This window comes from Mizuhopecten yessoensis, unplaced genomic scaffold, assembly GCF_002113885.1.
Source record: "Mizuhopecten yessoensis strain PY_sf001 unplaced genomic scaffold, ASM211388v2 scaffold716065, whole genome shotgun sequence".
NCBI classification, from domain to species: Eukaryota; Metazoa; Mollusca; class Bivalvia; order Pectinida; family Pectinidae; genus Mizuhopecten; species Mizuhopecten yessoensis.
Window position 1 is genome coordinate 86,517 of NW_018479930.1, and position 15,005 is coordinate 101,521.

At 35.3% G+C, this 15,005-nt stretch overlaps 1 protein-coding gene across 2 annotated transcripts in view; it reads right to left on the reverse strand.

The window, feature by feature from the left end:
• Positions 1 to 1,038: 1,038 nt before the first annotated feature.
• LOC110441624 (sprouty-related, EVH1 domain-containing protein 2-like) overlaps positions 1,039 to 15,005 on the reverse strand; it is a 31,003-nt gene continuing 17,036 nt past the window's right edge. Inside the window, exons 4-5 of one of the 2 annotated variants that reach the window (XM_021484818.1) lie at positions 9,861 to 9,883; positions 1,039 to 8,982 (exon numbers count right to left, since the gene is read on the reverse strand). In XM_021484818.1, coding sequence (XP_021340493.1) covers positions 8,059 to 8,982; positions 9,861 to 9,883 — 947 coding nt within the window. In that variant the 3' untranslated portion in view covers positions 1,039 to 8,058. Of the gene's footprint in view, positions 8,983 to 9,860; positions 9,899 to 15,005 lie in introns of both variants that reach the window. The other variant, XM_021484817.1, reaches the window with a different exon arrangement.

The window sequence follows — 15,005 nt, forward strand, 5'->3', positions numbered from 1 at the left end:
TTTTCAAGGTCACCTCGATCTTTTCTACAGATCTTTGTCATCACTGTTGATGGCTTCATTCCAGAACATATTTTTATTCAACATCAAATAGTTAAGAACATTAATGTTTTACCCCTACCTTTTACACTCAATACTTGTTTCCCAGGGGCAAGCTCGCAATATCTCTTGTCATTATTCTACCAACTTCATCAAAACATTGATTTGTTTAACCTTTTGAAAGTGGTAATACCAAGTGATGATAGCACACGTCCATCCTCTCCATCAGCTTTTTACAGATATCCTGTTTTTTATCATATAAATGACCCCGTCAAAAACAAAAAAAGATAAAAATCTGTAATTATTATTTTATTATATTAAATAATAAAATACAGTGGTATTTTACTATATAATTTTACAATTTTCAAATTTGATGCACAGAGACTTAATACAGTGCAAAAAATCTTTGCAGAACATTTTCTCAATTTGCAAGCTTTCTTCAGGTAGTCTACCAGTACAAGTAATATTAACAGTCAATAGCCCGAATGTTTTTTCTCGGGCTGAAATACAAATAGTCGCAAAGTACAAAACGGTGTTAATATATTCACATATATTCTCCATTAGCCAGCTGCCTATAAGGGTGAAAGTGTCAGGTGATGCTGAAGTAAACAAAAGTGGGGAGAAGAAACCAAGCCTTGTGATAATCTGATGACAGAAAGCTAGGACAGTGTAGATGATGTAATGATAGAAAGGACAAAGTAGATGATCTGATGACAGAAAGGGTCAAGTAGATGATCTGATGACAGAAAGCTAGGATAGTGTAGATAATTTGATGACGGAAAGGGTCAAGTAGACAATCTGATGACAGAAAGGACCATGTAGATGATCTGATGACAGAAAGGACCAAGTAGATAAAAATCATGATGATAATGTGTAACAACATTCAAGTTGAAGGAGTAAAATAGCGCAAATCAAAATATAGAGGATTGATAGAAAGAAATATTTAAATAATAAGTTTCCGTCGGTTTGGTTTCCCCTCCGAGTCATCACACCAAGAAAGAGTTCGGACATTGTTTTATTTCAGGCCACATTATGAAAACTTAGGTATACTACTATCACCTTATGTTAACTTACATCGAGTATAAATCAAATGGCAATCTACATATTGGCTGATTCAATCAGTCACATTTCTGTGTGTGTAAAAAGGGGAAGGAAAGATTCCAAAATACAGAGACAGCAGCCAAGTACTTCATCATATCAAGATTCTTATTTCATTTCAATCATTTTTCAAATTGAAAATATTACTTATCCTACAAATTCTTCAAGAAAATTTTCAATTACATCCCTATATTTAGAATTAAAAAAAAATAGATGAAAAATAAAGTTGCATGAACAGTAAGAATATTGACTTGTGACTTATATATATAAAATAATGCAACAACTCAATATTAACAAATACAAAGCATACTTCTGAATTACTCTGCAACAAACCACGTAATCCTAGCTCATACACCCTTACACCTCCAATATGGTCATCAAAGAAGTTCCCAAAAGGGACAAAAAAAGGAACAGTGGATTTGGCACACAGACAGTGTACATAACATTTGCCCTCGTACTTTTTAACAATGCATGCACTCACATAAGACACAATCGCCAGTGTGTTATCTCAAAACTCTAAATCAAAACAACAGACAAGTTGTTTACATGTAAAGAGCATTCACAGCCTTTCCCTACGTCCAAGGCTTCAACACATAGCATTCACTGCCCTTCCCTCCGTCCAAGGCTTCAACACATAGCATTCACTGCCCTTCCCTACGTCCAAGGCTTCAACACATAGCATTCACTGCCCTTCCCTACGTCCAAGGCTTCAACACATAGCATTCACTGCCCTTCCCTACGTCCAAGGCTTCAACACATAGCATTCACTGCCCTTCCCAACACACACAGTTTCAACACACAATCCACAACAATCATGTACTTTGGGAAGAATACAGCATTTCATCATCTTGCTATTATTTTACAAGAGGGACTTTTTCTCTTCATACATGTGAATAGTTCCTCATTATAAACACATAAGTATAATTACTGTTAACAAATACTTTTACAAAAACTAAAATAAACACAAACTTAGGTAACAGGACAAAGCCATTTATGTCATGATTGTCAACAACTGTTCTAATTGTACTATAGATTCTCTACCTTTGAAAGCAATATTTGTGTCCAGGTAAAAATGAGTTAAGGAACTTCTTCCCAAAGTCCATAACAAGTAGATTTGCATACGCCCAACTCTGTGACACTACAATGGAGAAATGCAAGAAGTATCTCCCCAATATCACCGCCAGTACCCCCATCCTCAAAACAGGAAGGATAATACCATCAGGTAATCTTCCCCTCTCATAGATAATTTCACCAAGTAACCTACCACCCTACCAATGCCCCTTCTCAAGAATAATAAACAAGGAAACCTCCCCACACCACCAGATTACCTCCCCTTAATACATAAAACTTGCAGCATATCTACTTCCCGCAATATTGACAAAATTACTATGCACCCGCCCCTAATGTAACCAAACCACAACCTCATAGCATAGTAAGGTGATATGTACAAGCACATACAGGGTTTAGTAGATTATCATTTATCATATGATTTAAAGTATTTAGTTTATAAATGCAAATTAATGAGATATTTTACAAAATATTGTAAATTTTAATGGGGTCTTGCTTTTTCTAATGTCCCTTGATGTAGTTTTATGTCGGGACAATTATATCTTTCATCCATTGGAGTGTCACAGATAACCCTCCACATTTCTGTAGTTAACCTTAGAATCAGGCTGAACTACTTATGTAAAGACAAATTAAGCAAAATGAGTCTGGGCTACAGGCACACATGTCAGGAGTCCACAACACAAACCACTACAGCCATTCCATCATATACAAAAAACAATAGCAATCATAAGGCTAATCAATGGCAATGTGTAGTTATCCATGAACACATAGACTTCTTTGTGACATGCACAGATTTATCAGATTACAACCATCTGTATATCAACTAATATATGTACAATATATCATAACATCCTAAATGTTAGTCCCTGTAAATGGCTCAATTCACCTGCCACCACATTCCTACAAACTAACTGCTGTAATGATGTCACGTTTAAATGACATCATTTAATCCCAAACCTGGTCACACAACACTTAGCTTTGGATACATTGTGGGGGCAGATCAAGTGACGACAGTATGATTGGCTGTAATGCTGACCTTGTCTGTGGCCTAGACTAGAGCGATTCAGAGACCTCTGTATCCTTACAGCTCAGACCAGAGTAAAACCTGCATTACATATTCAAACTTTCTGTAAATGTTTTGAAGCACTGAGAATAAAATAAGATGAATCACAATTATTAATAGTACAGTTCCATAATTCCACAGTATGAACGATTTGGTTATAAAAATGGCTGACCAACTGTCGGTTAGGGGTCTGAACGTAGGGATACAGGGCCCTTACAATATGATAAGCTACAACACTGTATAAGGGTTGGCTAGTATGTCACATTCTTTTCCTATGGCTACAAAATCAGTTACTTGTTGATAGAAAATTATATTTTTCAGATTTGCTGTCAATGAAGATATTAATGAAAAAAATATTGCACTTAATGGGCATGTCTTAATTTGACATGAACAGCACATCCCTTAGGTAAAGCACTATAACCAAACTATCTTTGGCAAAACTTACATTAAAACAAATTTCACTAAATTTAAAGCACACTGAAAGGTTTGAATCATTATCCAAATCAGTGTATACAGCATTTATACTTGATAAACGGGGACACGTTACATTTTGAAAATGTATAATTTTCTGGGTTTTTTCTTTAGTCAAAATTCTGTTTACTGATCTAGTTAATGAAGACTCTTAAAAAGGAGTCAACTGTGAAACCTGTTACAAAAACAACAAAATCAGGAATATTGTGTCTAGCAACTTTGTGATAAGTGGAATTCACCATGCTCTTTTTTAAATTGTTTTCAGTTTAAATGTGACAATGTTTATAATGACTCACAACCATTTTAATTTTAATTATGCAGAATATTTTACAACCATCTCAATTTTATATTTATTCATCATTAGCTTGATTATATTTCATTTTAAGTGCAAGAAATGTTATGCATCTCAAAAATGTCGCTCGTTTCCTTCAGAAATATATTGAAAACATTGGAATTGCAGTTGCTTGGAATAAATAATATCTTTTGTAGGAAAATTAGTGTATTATTCGTCGAATTAATACTATTTTCTTACTTAAATAAATAAAACATACAGACGCAAAATATTTAGCAATACAATTTTTAATTTTGATAGAAATGTTAATGAATGTGACGGTGTGATGAAGTGTGATGTTCTATGGAATATTCATTATGCATGATCTTGATATGACAGTCACTGACGAACACATCTGTGTAGAGATAACGGCTAGAGAACCATTATATTGAGGTATACAAAAAAAATAACATGTGAGTTGAAATAACTCTGAGAATATCTGTGGTAGTATTATATATACACAACATTATACAAGAAAATGACCGTTTCAAAAGTATACAGTTTACAGTAAAAGTAATCCAGATCTTTCTTTGAAAAGAAATTCAAAAGTTCAAATGTAGAATTGATCAACTTTTTGCGTGTATTTATACCTAGTAATTAACATATTCAGTTTCACAATGTAGTAGTATGTTAAATTGTGGAACAATTATGGAATTATTTCAGAGCATTTAAATTTAGCATGAATTAATATTAGAGTTTCAAATATCCCTGCCTGTGTTTAGAATAAAATATAAAGTATTTGAAAAACCTCCCAACCCTGGAAAATACATAATAGATTTATTGCAAAACTACATGTAACAAAACGGTATAACACTTATGTTAAGAATGTAAATTAAAATTAATGAATTTGGAAAATTCTTTAAAGTTAAACCATTCCCAGAAAATTAAAAAAGAAATAGAAATAAAAAACACCCTTTAAAAACACATGTTGCAACAGAACTCCAGAACTTAATAACCTCAACATACACAGCACTGCTTTTGTCGGTACTACCAGCAAAAACAAAGTTTTAAAAAATCAACAAAAACAATACAGAAAAACAAAAAGCATATGGCCATTTAACTGACAAATACTTAATTTTCTTAGATCCTCTTTCTTTCTGCATATGACAACACTTTTGCACTTAAACACATATTTGTAAGATAATAAAAGGCGAGCATAAGGACTCTATCCTGGTGCATAATGGGAGATAACTCGTACTCAATCTGTACACACTACTCAGTATACATATCCTTCACTCAATCTATACACATGTACACCCCTACCTTCAATCGATCTGTTCACATTTACACCTGTTCTTTACACTTAAACTGTACACATGTATACCTTCCGTCTACACTCAATCTGTACACATGTGTACCTAGCTTCTTCATTTAATCTGTACACACATATATCTTCCCTCTACACTCAATCTGTACACACGTATACCTTCCCTCTACACTAAAGCTGTACTCATGTAAACCTTCCCTCTACACTCAATCTGTACTCATGTATACCTTCCCTCTACACTCAATCTGTACACACATATACCTTCCCTCTACACTAAATCTATACACATGTATACCTTCCCTCTACACTAAATCTATACACACATATACCTTCCCTCTACACTAAATCTGTACACACGTATACCTTCCCTCTACACTAAAGCTGTACTCATGTAAACCTTCCCTCTACACTCAATCTGTACTCATGTATACCTTCCCTCTACACTCAATCTGTACACACATATACCTTCCCTCTTCACTAAATCTGTACACATGTATACCTTCCCTCTACACTAAATCTATACACATGTGTACCTTCCCTCTACACTCAATCTGTACACACATATCCTCCCTCTACACTAAATCTATACACATGTATACCTTCCCTCTACACTAAATCTGTACTCATGTATACCTTCCCGCTACACTTAATCTATACATATGCATACCTACCCTCTTCATTTAATCTGTACACATGTATACCTTCCTTCACTAAATCTGAGCTCATGTATACCTTCACTCTTCACTTAATCTGTACACATGTGTGTACCTTTCATCTACACCCATACTTACCTACCCTTCGCGCTCCATCTTATATGCGTGTATTCCTACCATTCTCACTCAATCCATATATCTACCTTTCACACTAAATCTATTCACAAACCTACCCCTACCCTTCATACTCAATCTGAACAAATATTTTTTTACTTTTCACACTCCATCTTTACATAAGTTTAGCTAGACTATGGTAAACAGTTTTATTTGAACACATAAAATCTTCTTCAGACATAAAGTTGCGGAATGACAATATACCTTAACTGTTGCTTGGGATGCTGAAAGTGAAATCTCAAATTACAGGATCTACAACATATTTTTCTACCACCTAATTTGCCAATCAGAAGAATATAACTGTATCAATGACAGGAGCCATACATGTTCAATGAATGGCATGTACATGTATATATACACCTTCAATATTAGGAGTCAGTGGCATACACCTTCAAGGACTGTAAATGACTTCAATTAAAGATGTCATACACCTTCAATTAAAAGTCATGCACCGTCAATTAAAGAAGTCATGCACCTTCAATTAAAGAAGTCATACGTATACACCTTCAATTAAAGAAGTCATACACCTTCAGTTAAAGAAATCATACACCCTCAATCAAAGACATCATACACCTTTAATTCAAGGATTGTATACACTTTCAGTGATAGGAGTCAAACACCAATGAAAGGTTTATACAAGTATACACTTTCAATGACAGGAATTATACACCTGAAAAGATAGCAGTTATATACCCTTTATAACAACAGTTAAACACAGCTGTCTGTATCATCTTATAGCACTCAAGAGTTTGAAAATTGAAATAAAAAACTTTCTGAGAGTCACAACATCAATATCAATTATTTTTTTAAATTGAATCAAAAAATTATTTTTTTGGCATGGGTAAACTGTTAGACAAATTTGTATGCTGTGATCTGTTACACGAGATCTCACCTTTCTTGGACGTTAATGCAAATTAAATATTCTGACATAAATATGTCAACTATCCTAAGTTCTGAATCACACTGTGTGTGTAAGTAGACAGAAAAAATAAGCACTGAATTGTAGGCACTTAGATTGCTCAAAACATAAAGAGAGGGACAGAAGATCTCTACCATACATAAATGTACTGTTTGTGTTACAGCCACCACAGTGGTACCCCTCTGTATCAAACCACTCTTCCAGTCAAAACGCTTGATTCATTCCTATCTAAACAAACTGTATAATACAATTCTTGTAATTCATTAATATAGGGATGGCTAACCTCTTCCAACACCAGGCATTCATCTCACCACACTTCACATGTTGTCATAGGTTATTTTCTTAATTTGTAGATTTCATTTTGAACTCTTAATTAAACAGGATACAATGAGAATATATTTTACATATATATGGTACATCAGAACAGAAACTAGGAAATAAATATAGTTGTTAATGAAAACGAAAGAAAGTTACAAAATATTTGTGTAGTAGGCAAGATATGAAAAAAAATCATTTAGAGCTTGAGGTAGCTTAACTTTAAATCGAGAATTTCACAAGCAACCCTTTGTGGATATCAAAATAAAATTCTAATCTAGAATCTATACAATACATGAACTGCCAAAAGGTGACAAAATGCAAATAAATTGCAATTAGATTGTTGTCACAAGCTGTAATTCTTGAAATTAAAACTATTTGACCATTGCCAGACCTACTGTTTTTCACTTCATTTCATTAAGGGGAGACAATACTACCTCTGTCTGATACCATATAATATCCAAACATTGCAAAGTGTCTCACAATTAAAGTCTGAGCCATAAATAGACTCACCTTTAATGTATGAGAATTTAAAAGGATAGTATACAAATGTAGTTCAAAATAGGAAATAACAGATCAGAAATAAAGACCAAATATCACAGCTTGATAACGCACTCCACGAAAACAATTATGGTATGTATGTTGGTGGCTCTTTGACACATGCTACGCAGCCTTGTGTCGGCCCCCACAGCAGCCACAGGCTACCCCACACTTGTGGCAGGCCATCAGAGGCCAATAGCACCATAAACACGGAACAAACAGGGAAAGAATTGTCAAAGCAGTCCACTTCTTACAGTTGGAGTCATCAGTTGTATCACACATACACGGGTGTCCATAGTCTCCCTCTGGGTCGGACATACAGTGGTAGATAATACACTTGGGGCACCACACACAAGTGACACATTCTATACACTTTTCCAACCCATCAGGTGCATCCTCACAACTGCCCCGCCCATTCTCCTCATGAGAAAACAGTTCGTGGCAGTGTTTACACCGTGACTTCTGCTGTGGTATCAACCGTTGTGTTGTTTTTCTATTCTTGTCTTTCTGCTTTCTGGGTAAAGGTGGGAGTTGCTGGATCAAAGGCTGTCTCTTGATATTACTTGTCGATTCACGTTTCGACGGTGGTTTCTGTACTGACTCTAAGGTCGGATAGCTATATTCATGTTGTTTACTTTTGGCAAATATTACATATTGGTAGTCCTTCATTTCTAGATTATCTGTACAGTCTAGAAGAACCTGCTCTGATTTACCGCTCAAAGATGTTGGATCATCAGGCTTGATCCATATATCATCTCGACTGAAACTACTAGTATCGATTGTGTCTGACTTACTACTACTAGATTTGTCACTAGGGGGTGATGAGGGCTTATTGACACTGCCGCTCGTCACATTCCGGTGAGGTGACGTTGAAGGGATATAGTGCACCCGGTGTAGATGCCCATGATTAGCATGTGGGCTGAACTGGAAGGACTCTGGTAGGCCCGATATTGTAGACTCCGGAGACTGAGGGGTAGGGCTACTTGTGGTTGTAGATGTTGTGGAGGCAGACTGTGATGACTGGCCTGACATTGGAAGGTCCAGCAGCTATAATATGAAAAAAACATGGTTAACCACAAGCAAGTCACAAATAAAGAAAGAGTTACTCCCCTTCGTCTTACCTGCAGTGCATTTTTTTTTAAAATTTATAATATATTCTTAGAAATAGCTATAGCAAGCCTTTTCATCTCGTCCTATTATTTAATTCTGTACTAGCAGATCAGCATCTTTTATAGCCTGTAAATCTAACCTGACTCTCTTTATTCACAAAAGATGACAGTGTCTTGATTAAAATAGAACTACAGTGTTTTTCTGCTTTGATTTTTTAAAGATGCATGATCAGCAGGAATCACAACTTTAAACAAAGAGTTTCACTTTGAAAAAGAAGGAACTGGATATCTTAATGCTGTTATTTTGTAATGCCATAATTTCTTCGAATCGGTATGCTGAATCTATAGACAAATTAGTATTGTAAAAATATATTTAAAAAATATCTCAAGCATATCTGAACACGCATTTCAGCAAACACATTTATTAGATAATAATTATTTAACAATAATGACATTTGCACAAAAAGTGAAAGAAGGGTTGCTTGAACGTGGGCCCCAATGGCCAGCTATGCTTTCAAATTTCTCAGTTAACAAGAGAGATGATATTTGATACTCTGCCACATAAATGTCAATGACAAGCAGAAAATAAGTCAAAAATCACACAGGGTGTACAATGGTACAAATATCAGTTGTGTAGCAGAGTTACTGGCAAAAGGTTCCAGAACAAACATTATCTGGAAACACTATGACTACCACTACAAGCTATATGCTGATTTTGTGTGTAAGATCAGAACCAATGTAAATAATGAAACATTTTTGTTTCTCAATCAAATGTGTTCAATAAATTGTAAGTGTGCAAAAATAGTGGACACTTACCACAAAGACCTCTTCATCTCCATCTATATTACACACCCCTGAAAAAAGTAAAAACATTTCATCAGACATTGAAAAGTAGATCAGAAATATTTGGACATTACCTAATGAAATTATAAACACAGAATCTGAAGGATTTGAACGTATGTGTACACAATGTTAAAGATCAATCCGACTGTCATCAGTGACAAACAGATCAATAGTTCTCCTCAATGGACATCAGGGTAAGATGGTTCTGTCTTACCCTGGGTAGTCAATAGCTCAAGTAAAGTGTGTTCATAATCACATTTGAAAAATATGTAATATGTTTCCCCCCCCCTTTTTTTTAACAGTTAAAAGCATTGCCATAAACAATTCTTATACTAGTACCAATGCCATTGACTTACAAGGCAAAATAACCTTTTTATTCCTTGGTTTGGAGGAAATTGGGGTAGAAAAAAAAGATAATTCCCTATCCTGAAGGAATGGAAGAATAATTTCCACCTGTGGATAGATCTCTGTACATTACCCTAAAGGTTGGATAAACTTCCTGCAAGTATGAAGTGATGACCGGGAAAAACTAGAGGGTTTTGCCCGAGGTTTACATCCTACAAATCTCCCAGGGAGCGACCAAGAGTGACACAAGGGTATGTACCCAGGTATTCATTCTGGCAGTGGACTAGTCCCCACTACTCCTTATAATGCTTTACTGACTGTGTTACCTTTAAGGACCTCCCACCCTTCCTAGCTAGTACACATGTTTTTCTTGTCGTATTTTTTTGTCGTCATTTCCGAATGGGATATTGAGCATTCCATTACCGTAGTGTAAATTATAGTTACATCAGGTAAACAATAGTACACGTGCGTGACGATGATATGTCAACACCCAATATCGAGACTTAACTTGGAAACCTGTAATCACACGTACTTCAGAAACAAAGATTCCGATACAAAGACATAAACGAACTTACGGGAAGACACTGACATCAGATCAGACGACTTTAAGAAAGTCGTATTTGAGGCACATGGAATGTAGACTGATGTCTACATTCATTCAAGGTAGACAACTCTCATCAGGATCAAAATGATTGTAAAATGTAAAATAAATGAATAATAGAGACTTGGGTGTATATTTGGTTCAATTTTTCACTCTTTTTGTATGAATCTACATGTCCTGTATGCTTTTAGCTTGTATATCATTACTTTTATCCATACAATTTCAATAAAAAACATTTTGTTTAACATGTTCTAGATATTTTATGATAAATAAAATATTTGTAGGGTTGATTAGCAATGCTTCTTTTCACTATTTTATTGCCACACACTATAAATGTGAAAGTGTTAAATTTGACAATACCCAGTTTATCAGAATGCTCAGTTTTTCATAAAATCATCTCTGCATAGCAACATAATTATAACCATTATGTGAAACTTTCATTGAATTCTGCTGGTTAATTGCGAAAGGGTGGAGCCTCCTTAATAACACTAAGTGGAGGAATATATATATATATAATGAAACTTACCATTTACAAATCCAAAACATAAAGCAGCATAAAAAGCAAATAAGAGAAATAGTTTAATAATGTGCAATTAGGTCTAATTTCAATTGTTCATTCAATGTACAACAACACAAATTAAACTGTAAGAATGTGCAAAGTGTTGAGAAATAAATGCCTTCGACATCTTATCATAACTAATTGTATGTAACCAGCAATAATATGTATAAACATATGTAAAACATTGCATTTAAAGCGATATCATTATGTGAAAGCAATAGGCAAAAGGTTAAATATATATTGCATAAACTTACTGTCCATATCCTTATATCACTAAGACAAATTTGTTTTGTTCTTTCCGTTTTCTCATGTCTCTTTCCGGTTTCAATTTCACAAATATTGTTTAATGTCTGGAGAAAAACTCTTTCAGATGATTTCGACTTCAATACAGATGTGGGTTAATTAATGTTAACATACACCAATTGTTTTTTTTACACCAGATCTTCAAATAGAGTCTGAGTTTCTCTCTTATCATTTTCACACACTGAATATATATACAGTGAGAGCAGGTAAAGGGAGACACTTGTACATAACACAAATGAATGCCACACACAGACAAGACAGAACACCCTCAAACAGAAATCAAGCAAATAACAAATTCAGCAGGAATTATGATGACAACAACAATGGTGTACACAGTTTGTTTTGAAATCAGTACACAGGGACTGTCATTACTATTCCCCAGGTGTGTACATCTAGTAGTATTGGTGGTCATGATAATGACATGATCTACACATTTTTAGATAATTGTTAGACAATTGATCATTTCCTCCAGGATTGAGAATTATAAATGTACGTCGACATTTCTCATTCTCAGTTCAGGCGACAAATAAAATGTTTATCATATGTTATAATCATGAAGGTTTGGCCTGATCCTAAATGACAGTTTGGTAATTACCAAATTGAAACAGACTATACATTTAATGGGAAAGTATACTAACTGCCCTGGGCAACAGAACATTTGGTAGGCCTGGCTCTGTTATATAATAATTGTCTTGTGTTATACTGTGGTGGTGTATCCAGCCTTCATTCATACCTGTGATCCAGGCCATCATACACCTTCACCGGATGTCATACCTAACCTCCCCTACTGATTATAGTGGATGCAGCCACACTCTGAGTCAGCTATACACACACACAGCACTCCACACAGTCCTGATAGGGAGAGCAGGCCCAATGATCTGGCCTTAATCTGTTGATGGCTACATTATATTGGATAGGATGTGTAGGTCATTCATAAATTTATAAGCAAGGCTATTAGCATGTGAATGGATGATTGGTCAGGACCAGTCACCTGGTCAAGCCACATCTGCCTGACCTACTCAGGTCTGGCTCAGTCAGATGAATGGCCTGTGGTTTTTAATTCATGAATGGCCCCTGACCACAATGATAATAGTGGCTTTTTTGACCACTAAAGAGCTGTGTCAATAACCATAGCCTGTGCCTACTTGACAATTCTACATAGCCTGTCTACAATGCTATGTAGCCCCAAGGCCAGGCCAGGCAACAACAAAAAAACAAAATACTGTAGCTGGGTTTTAAATTAATTTTCAGGTCACTTGTCAAGCAACTCACCAGCAACTCCCTAGTACAAAGTGCCAACCCCAATTTGACATGCATGAACAATTACTTCCAGTGTTACTGTCACCTTTACATTTACATATCTAGTAGGTTACCATAAATATATGACACTTGTATCATCTGTACATAAAAACGTATACATCACATCATGGTAAAACTCATTAACCACCACACACTAAAGTAATGTAAGCCTTGTTCATAATTTACACCGCCACACAGTTAACTTCCATTCATTAAAAGCCCTCCTGAGGATCCATTCATAATATCTGGCCATATATCAGGTGCTCTTATCTCTGGTTTTTCATTCATAATTTTGTGTTAATTAGCCAGCCAGTATTCCTCCTGTCTGTTACACTAGCACCCCTCCACAATCTGCTGGTAATTTGCTGCCAATAGTAAACTGCTGTGACCAGCCAGCTTATCAACAGCGGAGATGCTCATGTGCAGGCAAAAGAAGGTGTTGAGGCCCCAACAAGGCTTATTCCTAACCTCCTCCACTGGTTAGATCCCAACAAGGCTTTTCTCCAAACAAACATCCTCTCTTGTTGAGGCTCCAGAAAACATTTCTCCCAACAACTGAACACTGATTTGCCTAGTGTTGTGATTGAGGAAATTCTACTACATGTAAATAATTAAATGAACTACCTGAAAAGAAAATATTAAAGCACCATACGTCACCTATGTTACAGTGTTTGATAGTTTAAACACATCATATGATTGGGAGGAGGCAAAACATCGTCATACATTTTGGTATCAGATGCTTGAAGTAGTCAAAATATATCCAGTGTATTTTTCTGACTATGTAAATAGGGTTCTCCCCAAAACAAAATGGTGTTTTTTTTAATTCCAAAAATGGACTTGAATTCCCAAGCAGTAAACAAAAAGTAGGTTTTGTATATAATCCCCCACCCGCCTAAATAAAATGGTGGTACTTATTCTAAAATACATGACTTTGTACATGCATTCCAAAAATCAGACTTTAATTAACAAAAGAAATCCCAAAATACCCAGAAAATAACTCACAGAAATGTGTAACCCGATGCAGTCTCGCATCTTAATTGTCACAGGGGCCCAAGAATTAATCACAGGGGCCCGAGAATTAATCACAGTATGTATGTTTGATCTGTGACGTCTAGTCTCAATGGCTGGATATTAATTATTTCTTTTGAGTGCTTTTTGGGATACTTAGTGGTTTTCTGTCTATGTATTCCAGTAAATAAATGGAAATTTGTGCCTCTATATACTTCCTGGGATTACGTGAGCATTTGTTTTGTGCAGTATTGTTGCCCTTTGGAGAAATGTTTGTTTTTTGAACAGAAATAAAAGTTGCCTGATAAAGGATATATTTTCTTTATGCAGGCAGGTATCAAGTATCTACGTAATTTGACCCCCACTGACCTTGTTATTTACCTGGTTTTGTGACCCATGGTATACTGTTGATGGAAATGAAGGGGTGGGGCATTATTTACCAGGTGAACCAGTGTGTATTGCATTAGCCCTCTACCTACACACAGCTCAACTAATGACTTGCATGTGTGAAGGTGACCAGGATAAAATTTTAACTTCTGGCTTGTAGGAATCCATTGATAAAGCTGCTGTGTATGGCTTGGCCCAGGTTCATTGTCTACACATGTACAGTAACTATAGTACACTTTTTATATTTACATTGAGGATACAGTAATACTGTTCCGATACAAGTTGCTGTTATTCTGAACTCCACTATGTTCCCACTACACAATATATACCTTACCTAACATGTCTGTGTTTCCACTACCAAATATATACTTAACTTAATGATCCGATTAATTCCTAATCTCCTTATTTTATATACATTTGTATACATTTTTAGGTACACTTGCACCAATGTGAAGTTCTCTACCAAGAAATACATGACCCATAAAAAAGTTTTAACTCATTCTTTACACAAATGCACTTACTTTATCATTTTAACAATTTGTGTGTGTAATTCTGTGAACAGAGTAAAAATATTTCAATACATAGGCTAGAATGTGATAAGATTAAAGTTGTAGTG